Source organism: Cucumis sativus, chromosome 6 (genome assembly GCF_000004075.3).
Source record: "Cucumis sativus cultivar 9930 chromosome 6, Cucumber_9930_V3, whole genome shotgun sequence".
NCBI lineage: Eukaryota > Viridiplantae > Streptophyta > Magnoliopsida > Cucurbitales > Cucurbitaceae > Cucumis > Cucumis sativus.
In genome coordinates, this window is record NC_026660.2 from 25,686,642 (window position 1) to 25,706,269 (window position 19,628).

At 33.0% G+C, this 19,628-nt stretch overlaps 2 protein-coding genes across 2 annotated transcripts; one reads left to right on the forward strand and one right to left on the reverse strand.

Annotated features, from left to right (window-relative positions):
* On the forward strand, positions 1-1,551 carry LOC101212558 (transcription factor MYB44). Its single transcript, XM_004141851.3, has one exon. It carries the CDS (start codon positions 191-193, stop codon positions 1,094-1,096), a length of 906 nt encoding a protein of 301 aa, XP_004141899.1. The 5' UTR covers positions 1-190; the 3' UTR covers positions 1,097-1,551.
* Positions 1,552-5,001: 3,450 nt separating this feature from the next.
* Positions 5,002-16,769, reverse strand: LOC101212070 (protein MRG1). The gene is made up of 11 exons (XM_011659577.2): positions 16,489-16,769; positions 13,059-13,112; positions 12,930-12,943; positions 10,959-11,101; positions 9,145-9,180; positions 8,409-8,458; positions 7,610-7,708; positions 6,904-6,983; positions 6,029-6,198; positions 5,791-5,875; positions 5,002-5,509 (listed from the first exon to the last, which is right to left on the reverse strand). Exons 1-11 carry the CDS (start codon positions 16,624-16,626, stop codon positions 5,419-5,421), a joined length of 960 nt encoding a protein of 319 aa, XP_011657879.1. The 5' UTR covers positions 16,627-16,769; the 3' UTR covers positions 5,002-5,418.
* Positions 16,770-19,628: the final 2,859 nt, after the last annotated feature.

Below are 19,628 nucleotides of genomic sequence, written 5' to 3' on the forward strand. Positions count from 1 at the left end.
ACCCCTATACCCTTCCCTCACCCTGCTCCATTAACCCTACACAAAACTCCACCATAACTCCCACCTCCTCCCCAACCCCATTCAAAATTCCCATTTTCATAACGTTTAACCCCCCCCCCAATCTCATACTCTCTTTTACCATTTCCCCAATTTTGATGTTCTTTTAGACCCTTCTCTTCTTCAATTCTTCATGGCGCTTACCCGTAAAGACATGGATCGGATCAAGGGTCCATGGAGCCCTGAGGAAGACGATGCCCTTCAGAGATTGGTTCAGAAGCATGGCCCACGCAACTGGTCTCTCATCAGCAAATCCATTCCTGGCCGTTCTGGTAAGTCCTGCCGCCTCCGCTGGTGCAATCAGCTCTCTCCTCAGGTCGAGCACCGCCCCTTCTCCCCGGAGGAGGATGAGACTATTATCAGAGCTCATGCTAACTTCGGTAACAGATGGGCTACTATTGCTCGCCTTCTCACGGGTCGGACGGATAACGCTGTCAAGAACCACTGGAATTCCACGCTAAAGCGAAAGTGTTCGTTGATGATGAATGAGGGATATGAAGTCGATCCGAACGTACAACCTATGAAGAAGTCAGTCAGCGCCGGCGCTGCCGTCAACGCTTCGAACGGACTCTACATGAGCCCTGGAAGTCCATCGGGATCTGACATAAGTGATTCAAGTGTTCCTGTTGTATCTCCAACCGTCTACCGCCCTGTTGCCAGAACAGGCGGCGTTATACCTCCAGGAGAATCAGCGCCGTCTTCCGCCACCGACCCGCCGACGTCGCTGTCTTTATCTCTCCCTGGAGTCGACAGCTCGAGACACAGCGGAAGTGGGTCAACGGCGCAGGTACCTCTAATGGCGGCATTTGCTCAAATACAGAGCATGACGACAACAGAGCAGGTTAGAACGGCGCAGCCCAGTGGTGGGGCGGGTGAGAAAATAAATGGGTTTGGAGTTTTCAGCGCAGATTTAATGGCGGTGATGCAAGAGATGATAAAATCAGAAGTGAAAAGCTATATGGAAGGGTTATCGGAGCAGAGAGGAAGAAGATGTTTTCAAGAAGCTAAAGCTGGTGGGATTAAGAACGTTAGCTTTTAAGAAAAACTGTGATTCATCATCAAGATTACAACTCTTTAAAACGAAAATTGTTAATTAGAATTTGGAGGGGAAATTAGAAGAATGATGATTACCAGTTAGTTACGATTCATTCTCGAGGTTCGAAAGAGATAGAGAGAATGAGAAAACACAGTAACATAAATGTGTTTTAGTATGGGAAGAACAAAGAAGGAACAAAATCTGGGAATTTGGTGGTTTGGTTTCTTTCCAATTTTAAACTCTTTTTAATTGTAGTTTCTGAAGGAAATAATAATCTAGTGAATGTACATAGAAAGAAAAGGGAGGGAAGTTTCCACTTCCATTACAAAACAAGGGAAGTTGAACAAAGGAATAGAGGTAAAGTTGGGAAGAAATATGAATGAATATGATGGACCCCTAAAACTGGAAAAAAAGTTTGGACTTTTGAAACTATTACAACACTTACCTTTCATTCTTGACGTTATTTGTCTCTCATTTTAAAGACCATATTATCATATTGAGGAAAAAAAATTCATATAAGAACAAACCAAATCAAAAGTGCAGCATAACATCAATACTTGGGGTTTTAAATTGGATGTTACAATTTCTATCTATATATTTCTATTTTTCCTCTGATTTTCAGTTTGAAAATGGAGAATGGCCACAACCACACAAGGGATATTTTTGAATCAATTACTAAATAATAAAATTTCAATGGGAGAGTTCCTGAATGGATATTCCTTTTATTTATTATTATTATTATTTTTTAAAAAAAGGATTTTTTTGAGTGACAAATGGATATTCTTTTTGAAGTCTAATTGGATATAAGGTGGTGTGGAATCTTCTTTTTAGTTGAAGGCAATCCTGTTAGGGATAATATATTTATTTTAGAAAATCATTAAATTCCCACTTCGAGAGATGTGTTATTATGAATTTTCCTGGAGAAGTCCATTCCAAAATTAAGACTTTTTTGCTTTTGGATAAGTTTTTGAAGTATTATATTTCTTGAAAACTTCTTTCTTTTTCTCCTACCGTTGAATGCAGATGAGAATTTGGAATACAATTTCTTGCAAAACAATGAAGACTGCTTCATTGTTTGAAAATAATGTCATCAAGTCTTTATGGAGTGTCATAAGAGGTGAACTTTTTCCGCACAATAACCTTTAAAATTAGAGATTCAAATTCAAGTATTCAAATTCACATACGTGAAAATTGCTGATAAAAGGGGCAAAAAGGATGAACCAAAACACTACATTCATCAAAAGCTTAAATTAGAGGCCAACTTTGAAATATACCAAATTTTGCCACTTGGTTTGTTTCCAACTCCATATCTTCTTTTACAAATATCTCACTTCCAGAATATATCCTGAATTTAACTTTTAAATTTTTATTAGGTTTTTAATTTGTAAAAAGAAAACCTTAAAAGTCTATGGTGGCAGAGGTAATTATAATTTTATTTTTTAGGTCTACAGATTTCTTCCAACTTTTACAGTTACAAGTTTTACCAGTTCCAATATTAACATTTAAATTAACCAGAAATTGGACCTTTATGAATAGAAGATATAAATACAAACTATCTATTTGGGAATGATTTTGACTTCTGCCTCTATTTTTCTTATCTATCAAGTTACTCTCTATAAAAAATCGCACTCACAAATATCATCTTAATCTATTTGTTTCTTACTAAATTATACCAACGAGAGCATAATAACCATAAAACTTGTAATTCAAATTTCCCTACAACAATTTTTGTACTAAAAAATAAAATTAATTGTCCAATTAACCATGGGTTCCCGTTTTAAAACATAAAATTAATATGCTTTAGGAATTTCCTTTCGCACCCCTTTTATTGACTCCATCCATTTTCTCGTCTTAGGCTTCATTTCCTTTGCACTCAAATCTTTTCAGTCAACAGCGTATTTAGTTCTTCCATTAAAAAAAAAAAATTTGAGAACTTCTTAAGGAATTAGTTTATTTCATTTCAAGTTCTGTGAAGGTTTCTTTAATTAATTTCATTAATCACCTTTTCATTTCAAATGTTGCAAGTTTTATGTTTTAATTATATTGTGAACAACAAATAATATATATGTATACACTTTTATACATACCATTGTCTCTATTACATACCTTTGCATATGTAGACTTACACAAGTATTCACCTCCACATTTAGTGCAATATATGTAAAGATGATGATGCATCTTTTTATAAATATATCCTTTACATATTCATATATCAGTACGCTTTTAATGGCGAACTTAAAATATATTCCTTGTTTGATTTATTGTAATATACCAAACTACATGCATGTAATTGAGTTTATCTATGTAAATAACCCTAAAATACCACCATACCAAAGCTCACAAAAAAGATGGAAATGCTCTTATGATCAAAGCAATCTCCTAGTAAATAATAAATAAATAAATAAACAAAAACTTTCTTGGAGTCCTATTCAACATTCTAAAAATAACATAAAGTTTTTTGGCTCAGAGCCACTTGGTGGTCACATTACGAACCTTTTCAAACATAATGGTTGTACCTAAGAAACTTCATAAAGAAAGAATGACAAGGTCTATACTAAATTTGCTAATTTAGCTTACATCATTTCTTCAACAGCACACAGTTTTCCAATGTTGAGACTGAACAAAAATTACACAATAATATTCTTACCATATAAAACAAGATGACCTTGAGGGATCCAGCAATATGTGGTCAATCACTATCAAATTTTGTACCCTGTGTTCAACTTTATAGCGTCATTGTAAAGTACGAAAACTAACCACATTTATTATTGAGCACACGGTATACCAACATTATTTAAGAATGTGTAAGGTCTAACAAAGTATTTTTCCAAAAAAAAAAAAGACTACGAAGAAAAATTTATAACGTAAACAAAAGAAGTTTACTCTAGTACTAAAAATCATCCTACATAAATATGGTCAAATGTATGTGAAATTCACTTTTTTTAATTCTAATGGAAGAGGATCACTTTTCTTAATTCTAATCGAAGAGGAAAAGTCTATGCATCAATTATTATATATCTATTCCAATGTTCACACTTTAAAGTAGGGCAATTTAACCAAAGCAATAAAACTATATAAATTGCGGGTTAGGTACTTGAGCACTTTAAAGAACCACACTCCAAAAGTCAATTATTGGGATGGGAGAGCCAAGCCACTTAAGTACCATGTTGGTCCTTCCATTCTAATCAACGTGGAATAAAGACATCCCATACTAGTTTGATTCCTAATACTACATCAGCTAAATTAACATGGAACATAAGTTGAAAAGATGTAAGTTTGTACATAGGGTCGATTCAAGAAAATTAAGGATAGCATCAAATAAATGACAGAAATATAACTGACTCACAGTGAAGCAGCAGAGTCATTGAATATTTATGCATGATTTGCAAATTGTTCTCTCCCATGAAACGACAAGAACTTGAAACTTTATGAAACTGATTCCACTATGACTTGTGGGTTCTCTACAGTGTACCTGGTCTTTCTTATTTCCCTTTCATCCTTTTCGACAATCTTACCATTTGCGTAACTACATCACAAACTGGTCACATTCTCAGTCCACAACTCATAAAGGCAATCAATTATAGTGTTTGTGCAAATAACCAGCCTTAATATATAAAGAAAAGTTGCATAAAGTAACAAATAGTGACAGAAAGCAAGGTTTCTAATTGAAGAAGCCCAACCCGACTAAATATCAACGAATTCAAAAGTATTTCATTGTAACGCATAGAAATAAATAAATTACCAAAGAACAATAAACAATTAAATCATTCAAACCAATGAAAAATGCACTCACAAAAAACATCCAAAAGAGGAAGTGAAATTTTTAAAGACACTGAAAAGCGAACCAGAAAACCAACACCCAGAACTAAATACTAAAAGTTAAGTAATGATCATAGTTAGTGAACAAGTAAAAGCAACAAAGTGGCAAAGATAAATTGAAAGGTTACAAGAATTCATTCACAAGACAGTTCCTGATCGAATTTCAATACAATTTAAGCATTCATTTCGACCTCTTCACATAAGCTTGCAATTGGGACTACTTAACTCTTCTAAAAAAAAGATGATGGCGGTTGAGCTACTCAACAAGTAGAAATCTTAAATGGACAGTGCATGCACCATACCACTATCAATTAAAATGAACAAATTATTCTTTAATAAGAAACAGATGGACGGAAAAAAAAAGGAAGGAAAATGGCTTGTACAGTTACAACAAGAGGATTGATTTGACAATCCAAGGCAGCATGCATCATAAAAATCTGCTGCCTCCACGCCAGACTATGAATTGCAAGCATGAAGGCGTACATGCCATGTAATAAGGATTTGCTTCAGTCATTCTTGCTCTTACCCTTTCCCTCAGTTCCTTTACAGCCCTCATATGCCGAGACAAAGAAAGTACTCTGATTCTTCTGCAGGAATCTACATCATTCAAGATAAAATTGAATCAAGCTTCGCCAGGATAATAAACAACCGCAATAACTCAATTTATTAGTTCCTAGCATTCATTCCAAAGGAACATGAAACAAAGAAATCTAGAAAAGTTGGTACATGTTCATAAAAGTTAAAAATGAAAGATGGTATAGATTATAAAGATAAAACTACGATTTGAGAGCAGGCACGTGCTACTATAACTTCTCACTGTTCTAACACATTCCAAAAAGTAAATTCAGTGTCAACATTTCTAAGGTTTGAGATGATACTTCAGAAAGTCGAGCAACTTCTGGTGTAGCCGGATCTGTGTTTCATCTTCAATATTCACATATGCCAAAAGCTCTGGCAACTTAACTGTAAAAACAATAAACAAACTAAACAAATAAGACATATAAAATATGGAGTTCAGGGGTGTCATCATTTCCTAAAAAAAGGTGGAGTTCAGATTGAACATTATGGAGAATTGGAAACTGACTAATACAAGGATAAGGATGTGACTTGGCATACCAAAGAGTCGAAGGAGATGTTCTGCACCATATACAGTTGACGGAGAGACATCATCTACGACTAATTTATGATACTGATCACGTTCTTTATTGTACAAGAGCAGTACAGGCAGTGCTTTATCAAAATAACATCGTATTCCTTTCAAGACTTCTCCCAGCGAGTCAGTAATCCTATATTAATGAAGAATAAAAAGTAACAGTCAAGTCTTAAAAGTATAGGCACGAGCAATTCCTCAGATGTCATCTGAACTGTTAGCACTGACCACTGAGGTATGTTTGGGAATATTAAGGGATCTAAATTTTACGGCTGAGTTTTTAATTGTCACGTACTAGAACTGCTATGAAAGGATGAAGAATTTTATGAATTATGAAGTGTTTTAGAAGATGTCTATTAAGTGATATAACAGGGATAATAAAAATAAATCTAGCTTCTCCAATGATCCTTCTATTGAACACCCTCTAAAAAAATAAAAAAGTCTACAAAAACCATTCACTTCCTCTTCCTAAAGTAAAGGTTTCTCCTCATTGTGTCTCCAGGGGCTAGGGCCTTCCACCTAAAGGAAGTCTGACACATCAACTTTATTTTCATAGCCTTAAACCAAACAGCACCAAACAGCACCAAAAATGCTACAAATGGAAGCTAAAAACATTTATATGAACAATTTGGATTACCGTAAGTACGAAAATATAAAAAGATAAAAATTTTCCAGGGAGTTTCCCCTGGGCCTGTCAACTTCAGACAGCGTTCAGCAGTCAACCATTTAACAAAATTTATTAAGTAGTTTAAAACACATAGTCATGAACACAATTCAGACACTCAAAACTATGATCAGATTTATGTCATTTAGTATTTTAGTAAGGTATCAGCTAACTTACGTGCCATCCCTCTTGGATCTGTATTCCAAGTACTTTGTCAAAATATCATCAACGGTTGGTGAGCGTGGAAGTTTGACCAACTGGCAGAATCAGCAGGAAAATCAATATGCTAACTAGATGGATGCATGAATAACTTAGGTAGTAAGTCTCTAATCCATTCACATGACAGTGATAAATGCTTGAAAGAGTCGATCTATCAAACTAAACATCAACTTAAAATTGGATAATTGAAAGGAAAATAAGTTATTAAAGATCATATAATTTGCATCAACGAAAAAACCCAACTATATCCACTTTCAACAAAAATTTGGGGCCTAGTTTATTGCAAAAGAAATAAAATAGACAAAAAAAAGTACCCTCTTAACAACATGGAACCTTTAGAACAGAACTTGAAGAATGCATGGTATAATCACAATTGTTCAGTGTTATGCGCAAGGAAATTTTCTTAACCATTTCATCAATTGTTTGAGTTTCACCATCCAATACCTTCTGACAACCAAGTAACACACTATTATTTAGAGTCCACTTTCGTTAGACAATGCAATTTTGATGAAATGAGATACATAAGGAGTTTCTATTGAGTAATGATTGCAAAAAACACTGCTGATTAGTGATGATGTTTAGGTTAGAATTACAAAAAGGAGGAAACAATTTACTCCTAGTAAGAGGTTGAAAGAGATATGGAGAACAAACAGTTGATATGTACCTTATCCTGCTGTGTAACAAATTCCCAATCATCAACAAGTTGCTTTCTTAGTGTTGAAGGTATTTGAATCTTGATAACTTTCTCTACGGATTGATTGTCCTTTCGAAGACCATGGAACCATGTTTTATCAAATATAATGGCAAGAAAACGAGCGTAGGGTAAATGATGAGCAATTAACAACATGATATACTAAAATCTGTTAGAATTACAGATAAATTATATTTATACCCACACACAGCACATGTACAATGAACATGGATATATAAAAGTTCAGTATTAAATCTATAGTTCATGAAGGAAAGGGAAGGAATAAACCTAAACTACTTTTTATTCAAGTTAATGATGAGCAATTAATGACATGATATACTAAAAGCTGTTAGCATTACAGATAAATTATATTTATACACACAAAAACACATGCACAATGAACATAGATATATAGAAGTTCAGTATTAAATCTATAGTTCATTAAGGAAAGGAAAGGAAAGGAATAAACCTAAACTCCGTTTTATTCAAGTTAATGAAAAAGATACATGTACTCCAGTACACAAATAGATAGTCTTCACCTTACTGCTTTGCTTTCTATTTTCCAATATGACTACAGGAAAAGGAAAATGACGAAAAATATGACTAAAAGCTAATATTATTAAATCTGGACAGAAAAAATCCAAAACCGCAACTTAAGTTTCCTGGTTTTTGATCCATAGAAAAAACACATTTAGCTTGAAATAATTTTACTGAAACACTTGCTTACAAAATTAGAACAATTTTAGAGCACTGTTCCTGATATAAAACCAACCTTGGTGCCTGAGTCATTCTTTCGTTTCTTCCCCTTTGGTGCTGCAACAACTATCAACAGAGCAATTGAAGTATTACAAGCATATATCTAGTCACAAAAAAGGGAAAATTTTGATGTTGTAATTTATTGTAGGAATAATTTACACATGCCAACGGGCAAAAATAGAGAAGAGAATTTCTCGGGAAGAGAAAACAAAAAATTTAATAAGGCCAGTTTTAACAGATAGTCTTCATAATAATATATTTAAACTCTTTTAATTTAATAAAATAAAGAGGGTGATTAATCCCTCCACCCAAAGTGAGGCCACTAGCCAACAAATGAAAAGTGTCTCCAAATGACGGCCCTTTCAATTTGTGGACTAAATGTATGTACTTCAAAAGTCATGAGATGAGAAAATACATTTATCTTCAACCTTGAAGAGTGACTGTACAGTTTTAAGAGACGCTAAGTTGAAATTCAGGACATCCTCTCCCTAATCAGGTACAATTTTACATGGGTCCCCAATCAAGGAACTGAAGCACGTACAGTCTTCAGGTCTGCCAATGTGATATTCTAAAAACTTTCCAACATTCAGCCTAAAACTACATTCACTATACTTTTTATGCAAGGAGTCACCTTTGGGGTTAAATAAAAAAGAGTAGTACATCATTATTTGAGCAGCATGGTGAAAGGTAGTTGAACTAAAACTAAGACCAATAGAGAATGAGTTCAAGAAAGGTGTAAAAGTAAACCATACCATTGTTCTTGTGGTCCTCTTTCTCCACTCTTGCATCTACAAGAAATTTTTTTTTATTAACTTAAGTATGAAATGAAAAAGAGCATTAATGACTAGTGGTCGAAGCTTTAGCTGACTCACATGAAAAACCTTAAAAGAAACAATATTTAACATCATAGTTTTCTAACAGATATTGATGCATGAGAAATCGGAGAAATTATTCATAATTAAACTTTAGACAGATGCATAGAAGATAAACGAAGATTCCAAGTAGACAATAAGATTGCACATCAAAATATCTACTATAATTATTAGACTAATTTATGCTATAATAATAATTACTAATAAAAACGGCTATTTTTTTAAAAAAACTATCTTTTACATAGTATCCTGCAATTTTCTTGTTTCATCTCGTTGATATAATGAATTCTTTTTTGTTAAAAAAGTGTTTCGTATTACTAATTATTGGTTAAAGTGTTAGTGGAAAGATTGAAGAAAGTGTTCTCTTACAGTTTCAATAAATCAGCTGGGTTCAGGAAAAATTGAGGAACATTTGTAATCTCTTGGCAAATGGACACAAGAGGACTGGAATGAGAAGGCAAAATTCGAATTCATTTATTAGAAACAGACATTTTATTAGGATGATTGGAAGTACCAATGCCAATGCTTATATGGGAAACAGAAGTTTTTACCCCAAAAGTAGAGGAGCTTGGAGTTTTAAAGTGAATCTCTGCAAAAAATTGTAACTAACAAAGTCCCAAGGGCCCCACACAATCATCCACGTGCACCCCCACAAGTAACCACTCTTACTCTTAACCAATTACATCATTTTGCCCATCTCTTCTCTTTCCTGATCATTTTAGTCTATACTTAAGTAATTCGAGGTCTATCAAGAACCAACAAGTGGATTTTCTTTGGATCCCATGGCTAGAGAGCAATCATAGAATCTTTATGGAAAGGAGAACTACATTCTTTTTAGTATAATTGCATAGCATAGGAACTATATGTATATAGATATGCATCCATGTATATGTATGTATACATATCTATGTACATGTGTGTACATACACACGTACGCATGTATGCATGTATCTATGTGTCTCGACTAATTGAGAGGGGTGTGTCTACAATATTTTATCAGACCATAAATTCCCTCCAGGTGCAGGTGTGCTCAAACCCAAATCTTAGAGATAAAATGCACAAAAACAAACAATAAGAGCTTCATTGGATAACTATTTGATTTTTTGTTTTTGAAAACTAAGCCTATAAATACGCATTCGAACTCTAGATTTCTTGCTTTGTTATCTACTGTTTATCAAAGCTTTATAAAACCAAGCCAAAATTTGAAGACTAAAAAAATAGTTTTTAAAGATTTGTTGTTTCTTTTCAGAATTTAGTTAAGAATTCAACTCTTGTACTTGAGAAATATGCAAATTATGGTCAAAGTAGATAGAAATTGGGCTTAGTTTTCAAAATAAAAAACAAAAAACAAAATGGTTACAAAGGGGGACTTAGATGATTTCATGTCAAAACACCCCATCCAAACATGTGTAATAATTATACATGAAAGAAAAAATAAAACATAGTAGTTATGAATAGGAAGATGGGTAGAGAAAACATATATTCCTGCAGACCAACAAGTGACAAGGGAAGTAACTCGTCGTTTCATGAGCTAGTGCCTCATTATCTAAATTGGAAGGAGAAAATTAAAAAAAACAAATGCATACTTTTTATTTCTAATCATACTTAGAATCATGTTAACAAAGTAAGAAATGCACAGGAAGATAAAACATCAAATGTGTTGATGTTGATACAACTAGGAATTTGAAAACTACCGTTCAAGTTTTTTGGCTTTGCTTGTGCAGAACGTCCAGACTTTGAGCTCTTTTCCACATACCCTTTCTCAAGGGCTCGTTGCTTCAAGCGGTTCTCGTCAGTACATTTCATCAGCCGATCTACGCTTACCCATTCGTCCCAACTGTTAGCAAGATGTGCATTGTAATAACTTTTGTATTGCTTTTATAGAAATGACATAACTTTCATATGTCAGACGTCCAATCAAAGCTAATAATTTCTATAGTGCTTTCTAAAAAGCATTCTTGACAAGAAAAATGCGACCAACTGAAGGAAAATTCTAAAGCATTCTTAGTGGATGATATCAGTATTGCAATGGATAAGAACACAACTTAAACGTTTCTCTAAACAGTTGAGCAAGAAAGGGCTTTAAAATGTGAAGGTAGGAGATGTAGTAACCAATATAAGAAAATGAAAACTTTAAGACTTCCTCTTCTAAATATGTTTTACAAAAAAATAAATAAACAAAATCAAATCAAATCAATCAAAGTGAAAACAGAAACAAAAGTAACACTCTGTAGTCAACTCTATTAATTGGTTCCGATGCCATTCAAAGTAAAGCAGATACTGATATAACGTGTTGAAAAGGCTCAAATTAAGTAATGGAAACTAATCACTATTATATATTAATAAGGCACAAGCTTCCTCTGACCTTATAATTTTTTAATGCACACAGAATCATGCATCAATAAGCGGTGCAAAAAAGAATTATTTATGAAAGACCCTCAATCTTCATACGACTACATGGTATAATATAAAGCATGTTAACCAACGATGCCCTGTACTATTGTAGCCAACCAGCTTGCTTTTGTGGCTAATTGACAGATCTTTGATGCCACCTTGATGGCTAATGAACTTATTGATGATTGGTCTTTTTCAAATAAGATGGTGGTGGTCTTGAAGCTTGATTTGGAGAAGGCTTTCGATACAGTTGATTGAGACTTCTTGACTCTATGCTTCAGGCAAAAGGTTTTGCTATTCTATGGCAAACTTGGATCAGATGTTGCATCTCTAGTGTTAATTACTCCATCATTATTGATGAACGTTCTTGTGGGAAGATTATTCCAACCCTTGGTATCAAGTGGGGAGATCCACTTTCCCCAGTTCTTATTTATTTTCGTTGTTGACTGCCTAAGTAGTCTTCTGGATCATAGTTCATCCATGGGTTTTAATGTTGTACACCCCATTGAAAACTCAACCTTTTCTCTGAATCACCTACAGTTTGCTGATGATACCTTGTTGTTTTCCATAGCTGAATAATTCATTTGACATTGTCTGAATCTCCGAATGCGCCATGGTGCTTAAAATTAATTTTTCCATGAGTGAGCTCCTCAAGATCCACATTCCTGATTTAGATTTTGTCCGGTTGTTAAATTTATTTAGTTGCAAAAGGGGTTTCCGGCCAAAGCTCCTTCAAAGATTATTTATCAGTACATTGTTTTGGTTGTTGGTCCGGTTCGACGTTGTCTTGAAGATGGCGCTATTACTTCTCTCTGGAATGAGTCTTGGCTTATTTGTGATATTCTTTCCACGGCTTATCCCGACTTTTTTGTCTTGCTCTTCACCAAAGGGTTATTGTGAATAATGTGTGAATTCCATCTACAATGCTTGGGATTGACAATTATGTCGTAATCTTACAGAGTAGGAGATTTCTAAATGGGTATCCTTGTCTCAACAACTGTCTTCTGTCAAATTGTCTCTGCATCTCTTTTATACTTCTATCACTCTTAAGGAAGCTTTACATTTCATTTTTATAAAATAATGTGAAAATTAATTATTAAAAAGGAAAGAAAAGTAGAAGGAAGAAGCATACAATAGCTAGCATATAAAGCCTAACTAAATGCAGTCACACAATGGATGGGGAAAAAGGAAAAAAAGGTCAACGCCAACACAGTAGATGAAATGAGTGAAATAAGAGAGGATTCAAATATAAAATAGAAAGAGATACTCACTTTTTATTCCAGCCCTGCAAAATGTCAAATTGGAAGCGGTCAATAACATGGGAAGAAACTTTTCACTTAAACAACATACTCACATTTAGATCATATCTAACATATCCAAAACATAGAAGTCAAACTTACTAGATAGTGCAGAAAGTATCTAAATTCCTTCTTCCTAAGCTCAACTTTTTGAACCTGAAAAGTAAAACCATAACTGGATAACTATTTGCTTTATCACTGTGGATACTGGATAAGGAATAATACAGCATTCATTTTCCTTTCACGTGAGATGGTACAAAATGGAGGTCCTGGTGAAAAATCAATTTTTAAATTGCTATAATTTTTCTTTTGCAGAAATCTGTTGTAATTTTTTGTCTAGATTATCTTCTTCAATGTTGCTAGAGTACACTAAGCATACAGGTGGGAAAAATTGCATTACATAGAAGAATTTTTGCAAAAGGAGTTAGTGATCTTCAGAACATGAACTGATTACGATGACTCGAGGTAACCTGAAATTTTTGGATTCTGAAAGAAAAATTATAGGAAACAAAACATTTCATTGGTTTGTGAAATATTGCAAGAAATGGTATTTTCAGAAAATTCAGTCTTTGTGGACTAATATTTTAGAACTACTGGAGGAGCCTATGTTTGATTTTTCATTCAGAATCCTGGTTGCTCTCATCATGCACAGAAAATAATTCTACAGTCTGATATCCTCTACATTATGAAAAAGCAAACCAATATATCATATAGGAGGACAATTAACTTGTGAAAAGCTGCTCAAATGATGGAAGTTCCTTCCAAGTAAGTTTATCATATTCCAAGATAGACTTCAGTTGAAGGTACAATAACTTTTAACCTAATGAGGTCCAAATTCCCTGTAGTTATTAGAGTTTACATGAAGCTAATGTTTTGATACTAGGAGAAGAAAATAATTTTTATACATAGCCCCTTGTAGTTAACAGACCAAGTTAAATTTTTGAAGGGATTTTGGGAAAATTAGTTTGAATTTTATGGTAGCCACCTACATAGGATATTAAGATCATACAAATTTCTTAACAATCAAATGTTGCAGGCACAAGCAATTGTTTATGAGATTAGTCAACATTCGAGTAAGCTAGTCCAAACACTTACAAATAACTAAAATAATTGTAATAAATAAATTGTAAACAAGTGGTGCATATGTTGAAAAGATTGGATGAAGTACAAATGCAACAATTATGAGATGCTCATTGGGGCATGACAGTTACCTGTTGTTATAAAAGCATATTCAACAAAGAAAATCCTAGATGACATTCTCAACTTTAAGGAAATACGATGCAGTATGTCCAGGTCTCAAAATGGGAACCTCATTGTGCGCAACATTACAAATCAGCGATAGCATTGTTCAAATTTTACTAGGCAACTAGAATGTCTAGCTGTGTTGGCTTTCATTCTGTGGTGTTTATTTATCATGGATGGCTTTATTTGATATATTGTGGCGAAAGTGGAATAATTCATCAGTAGACGTAGAACACAGAAGTGAACACACTTCCCTTTCACAATGTGTTAGTCGTATTTTGACCACGTAAATCCTCATTTTCCTTCAGTTTTAAAATTAACTTTTCTTCGCATTTGAAAGATGAAAAAAATAGTTATATGTAAGCAAGAAGGTCCGAGCATATTGCATCACACAAAGTCATCACCCATTTTCACAAACAAATTTTTTCCATCAAGCAGCTTTTCCAATAATTTTTTTCTTGATGGAACTTATTTTCTCCCCAATGGGACTCAGAAACTTCAACTGTTTTTCCTCCCAAGGGCTTCCTTAGAATTTTGCTCTATTTTTTACATTTACATTTTTGCTTAATATACAAGAAAAATATTTTATTGATATAATATGGTATACAAAAAGAGGAAAGCACCAAGCAAGGTTGCAAAAGTGACAATATAACAAAAAGTTGTTTGAGGTATAACCAGGGAAAGGGGAGAGAATATTCACAAGCCCACGACCTAAATAAAAACATTATCATAAAATCTATCACAAGGGAGCAATTTGTTGTTAAGATCCCATTGTTACACCAAAGGAAGGCTCTAATCAGAATATTATAATACACATGAGGGCAGGGAATTGAAACTAACACCACCGAGAAGAAGAAAGAATGCCTAACTGTTGAGCTATGCACATTTTGGAAAGAAGGAATCGATCAATTGAATCCAGAGGGTCTCGTTTCCTTCTTGAAGAAATGTCCCACCAGAAAATCATGTGAGGGGCAGATAAATTTTGTTGTGCATAGGGTCTGCCAACAGAAGGTAACTAGGAGCATGATCCAAAATTTGCTAGCAATTTGAAGGGTCTGCTTTATTGAGGTTCCATTGGTTGAATCCATAGGCTAGACATTACAGTTTTGTTGATTATGAGCCTCACAAGAAAGTTTAGCCACCGAAGCCCACAAAGAACCAAATAACTCTTAGATAATGCCCCAACCCTTCACAAATTCTGTTATTACTCTCTCCCCCATAAATCCCACAAAACAGCACAACTTGCCATAAAAAGCTTACTTTCTCATAAAAGTAAAGGGTGGTGACAGAACTCCTCAATCATCTCTGCAACCCCTACCCCTGTGTCTAGCCGATCCCTGCGAACATCTCTAGATATATGGTTTGATCTTTTGACTTCTAAAGTTTGTTCTTTTCAAGATCTCAAAACTCCCAAATAGAGTTACATAAGATACTTGGTATACTTCTGGTTTGTCTTGGAAGATTCGTTATAGAAGAAGCTTAAAGGATGAGTCTTTTAGAATTAAGTTCTCTGTTGGAAAACTTTGATTTGGTTATTTTGGTAGACTGTGACGATTGACACTGATATTCTATTGATTCTTCTGGATTATTTTCAGCCAAATCTCAATAAGGAGCTTGCAAAATATTCTTCTTCAACCAAGGTATTATTTAAAGCTTCGTGGGAATCAAATAGTCCCAAAAGAGCAAATATCCTTTTGTGGATCACGTTAAACACTAGCATAAATACATTAAATTCACCTCAAAAGAAGATGCCATCTTCAGCTTTGCCGCCTTCTATTGGTCCATGACGTTTGAAAGCAGCCGAATCCATGAATCATCTCAATTTTACTGCTCTGTAGCCAAGACTTGACGGAATTCGTGTTTCAAAATTTTGAATTGAAAATGTGATTTTTTTCTCTAATTACTCAAACTTTGTTCGTTTTCCCTTCATCTATTTTTTGGCCTGAACCCTTTTCTTCTTTGATAATGTTAGAAACTAAGCCATTTCCATAGCCCTGAGATCCCCATAACACTGGTCTCAGCTAATTGAACGTGCGTACGGACTTCTCTTTCTCCGGTCTCATAAGGAATCAAACAAGCATAAGAAATCCGATAACCAAGAGCAAAGAACAGGACTGATACAATGGAATTAGGTTACGGAAGAATTCTCCTCCCCCCGAGTAATTTTCCTCTCTAGACCAGATGCGATAAAACGAAGGAGGAGCTGGCTCAGTGCTTAATGGAAGTATAAAGAAAAAGAAAGAGGAATTGAAAGTTAAATTGGAAGAAAAGAGCGCAGAAGAGAAGGTACCTTGGCTTCATAGATGCGAGGGCCGTGATAGGCAAGGACCTTCTCGCCTTCGGAGTAGAGACTGGTATTGGAGGGTGGAGAATCGCCGCTGGACATGTCGCCGTCGGTGGCAGCGTCGTCCTTGGAGGAGTTTACCATTCTTGAACAGTCGGAGATAGCAAGAGAAGCAACCAGATAGGAGGCTCGCCCACTTCCTCGTGAGCTCGCGTGGCGCTCTGACCAGTGCGGAATAGAGCGGGAACTGCCATCGCCGCTGTTTTTCCTTTTTCTCGTCTTTTTTTCCCCTATCCTCTTAATTTTACTTTACCCTTTACTTAATATTTCATAATTAATTTTCTTTCTTCTCTCTCTTTTTCTTCTTTTTTTTTTTTTTGGAAAAATATAATTTTGCTCGTTCCTTTGAGAATAGTAGAAATAGAAATATAGAGGTGATTTTGTTAATTTGTTTATAAACTTCATACAATTTTATAATACACTACTATACTCTCTCCTTTTTTTTTGTTTTTTTTTTTTTTACTTTATTGATTTATTTTCATAAACAGTGATTCGTATTAATGTTAGTAAATATCAGTCTTAACATAAAATAGAAGTTTCATACTTGTAAATTACTAAAAACAAATCAATAACATTTTCGAGGTTGACACTGTCAATAATGTATGAGCCCAAAAGGATGTTAGGTAGTGAGTGATATGAATAGGTTAGTAGCTCCATCTTACGAGACAAACAAACTCATGTACTTAATAGCAGCAATGAAAAAACCTAAACCGAATCAAATAACTGAATTGAATCGGATCGAACCGTTTCGGTTCAATTCGGGTTGAATTGGGCTTAAACAATAATATTGTCGAATGGTTCGGTTCGATTCAAGTGTATTAAGTTAATAATACACTTGCTAGCTTATGTAATCGAATATATGTTATTCGACTCCTCACCAATACAAGCTCTTTTACATGTTAGATCTAGATCCCAACAATTAAAGCTTTATAAAATTCAAGACAAACGCATGTCGCATATCAACAACATTGATTGTTTAATGCACTAACTTGTTCAGAAAAATTTGAAGGTTTTTTATATTACTAGTAACAACACGTGCAATGCACGTCAAATGTCAGTGCTTTATTAAAAAATTAAAATAAAAATTTTCAAACAAAAATTATAATTTATATATATATATATATATATATGTATGTATGTATAACATACTTTTACTTGTATAGAGTTAAAAAAATATCATAGAAATTGTGCTAATAAACTATTTGTTTAATATTAGACACTGTAATATAGATAATAAATCAAACATTTTAAATGATATTTTCAAATATGTATATTGTATTTTTCATTGTGTTCTCAATAAATTATATTTTTTTCATAAAATATTTTATACCGGTACAAATACAAATTAAAGTAGTAAATTATTAAAACAATAAAATTTTAAATAGCATAAAAGTTTGTTGGAAGTATTTGCGTGTGTTTTTTATAATATTGCTAATATTTTCTTTTATACTAATAACCATAAGTTACTAATTATCTGTTTTTTTAAAAAAACAACCTACGAGTATGAAATACAATAAAAAGAAATCCTAGATTCACACATTCATCTTGCTTATACGTGACTTGATGCTCTAATGACATAACCTCAAACATTCTCACATTTCTATGTTCATCATCGCAGGTTTGAGAGAATGATATATTTCGGTTAGCACAATGAACTATATATAGTGCACTAAATTTGTATAATGAGAATAAACCTTAAATGTAAAAATTTATTTATTATTGGTGTTACATGTCTAATTAATATAATGTAGTTAGTTAATGGTTTGGTAACAATAACAACACATAATAATAATAATATTTTTTTAAAAAAAATTGAAAATCTAGGAAGCTAAAATGTTTTTAAAATTAAAAAGAATAAAGTTTAATTAATATATATCTAATGTATTTAGATTTTAATTGTCAATAAACCTCATAATTCATTCGACTTTACAATTTTTTTTTAAACTTTGAATTAATAAATTTTTAAAATTGACAAAATTACAATTATGGACTTGGGTTTGTCAAGCTTGACAAATATTTGTTTAATTGCAAATTAAGTGATCGGATTTGTTAGCCTCGGTAATCTTACGCTCCCAGGTCACACGTTTATGAATATTTATCACACCGTATTCTATTTTTATAAATTAAGTTATTTAAAAAAAATTAAAATGTTTGAAAGCCAATTAAAATAGATTTTTAAGTATATTTTAAACAACCTTTAGAAAAAAGAGAAACAAAAATGATTTTGTTGACAAATATTTTTTTCTTAATTCAATCCAAACGAACCCTAAACACAGTAGGCAAAATAAAATGAAGCTTTATGTATGTACATAGGTGTGTATATATACCACACTCAATTTTTGGATAACTAAATCTATCACAATCATTAAATTTTAACTATTAACCAATTAATATAAATAAATAAATAATATTTTAATTCTCAAATTAATATTTGGAATTGAATGTATAGTTAAATCAATATAAATAAAAAGAAAAATGAAATTGAAAAATTGACAAAGAATTTTGTCTTTTATTATTATTATTGTTATTGTTTTTTACCATTGTATTATGACTTAAAAAAAAATTGTAAGTGAGCGTAATTAAATCCACCCACTGAATGAAAATAGTTATTTCAAAATTATTAAAACGTATGTACAAATTAAAAAAAAAAAAAAGAAAAGGGATAGTGGCAAGATTTAACAATTAAATTCAAAATAATTAAGTATATAGAAATATTTTTAAAAAGTTGTAAATATAGCAAAAATTGTCAAATTTTATCAATGATAGAGTCTATCACTGATAGACTATGTTGTAAAAATTGTTCAATCACCGATAGATCATACGAGTTTATCAGTGATACAAGTCTATCAGCAATAGTTTTGCTATATTTACAATTTTTTTTAATGTTGTTATATCCTTAATTATTATTTTTCAAATGGTCATCAATTACCTTTACTCAAAAAGAGTTTAAATTATAATTTGAAATTGTAGGTAGCTGTCATGTTCATGTACATTTGAAATTGGGTAGGCAGTCAACTATGTATAAGGAAAATATATTTCTCATTGAATAAGAATACAAATTAAAAATAACAGGACAAAATTAAGGT

Bases quoted from the DNA above. Each gene is read 5' to 3' on its own strand.
- LOC101212070 (XM_011659577.2), bottom strand. From the start codon at position 16,626: ATGGTAAACTCCTCCAAGGACGACGCTGCCACCGACGGCGACATGTCC. The intron at 5,876-6,028 runs GTATGCCAAGTC...TTGTTTTTACAG, and splicing joins ACATCTCCTTCGACTCTTTG to TTAAGTTGCCAGAGCTTTTG. The intron at 5,510-5,790 runs GTATCATCTCAA...TGAATGATGTAG, and splicing joins AAGTTGCTCGACTTTCTGAA to ATTCCTGCAGAAGAATCAGA.
- LOC101212558 (XM_004141851.3), top strand. From the start codon at position 191: ATGGCGCTTACCCGTAAAGACATGGATCGGATCAAGGGTCCATGGAGC.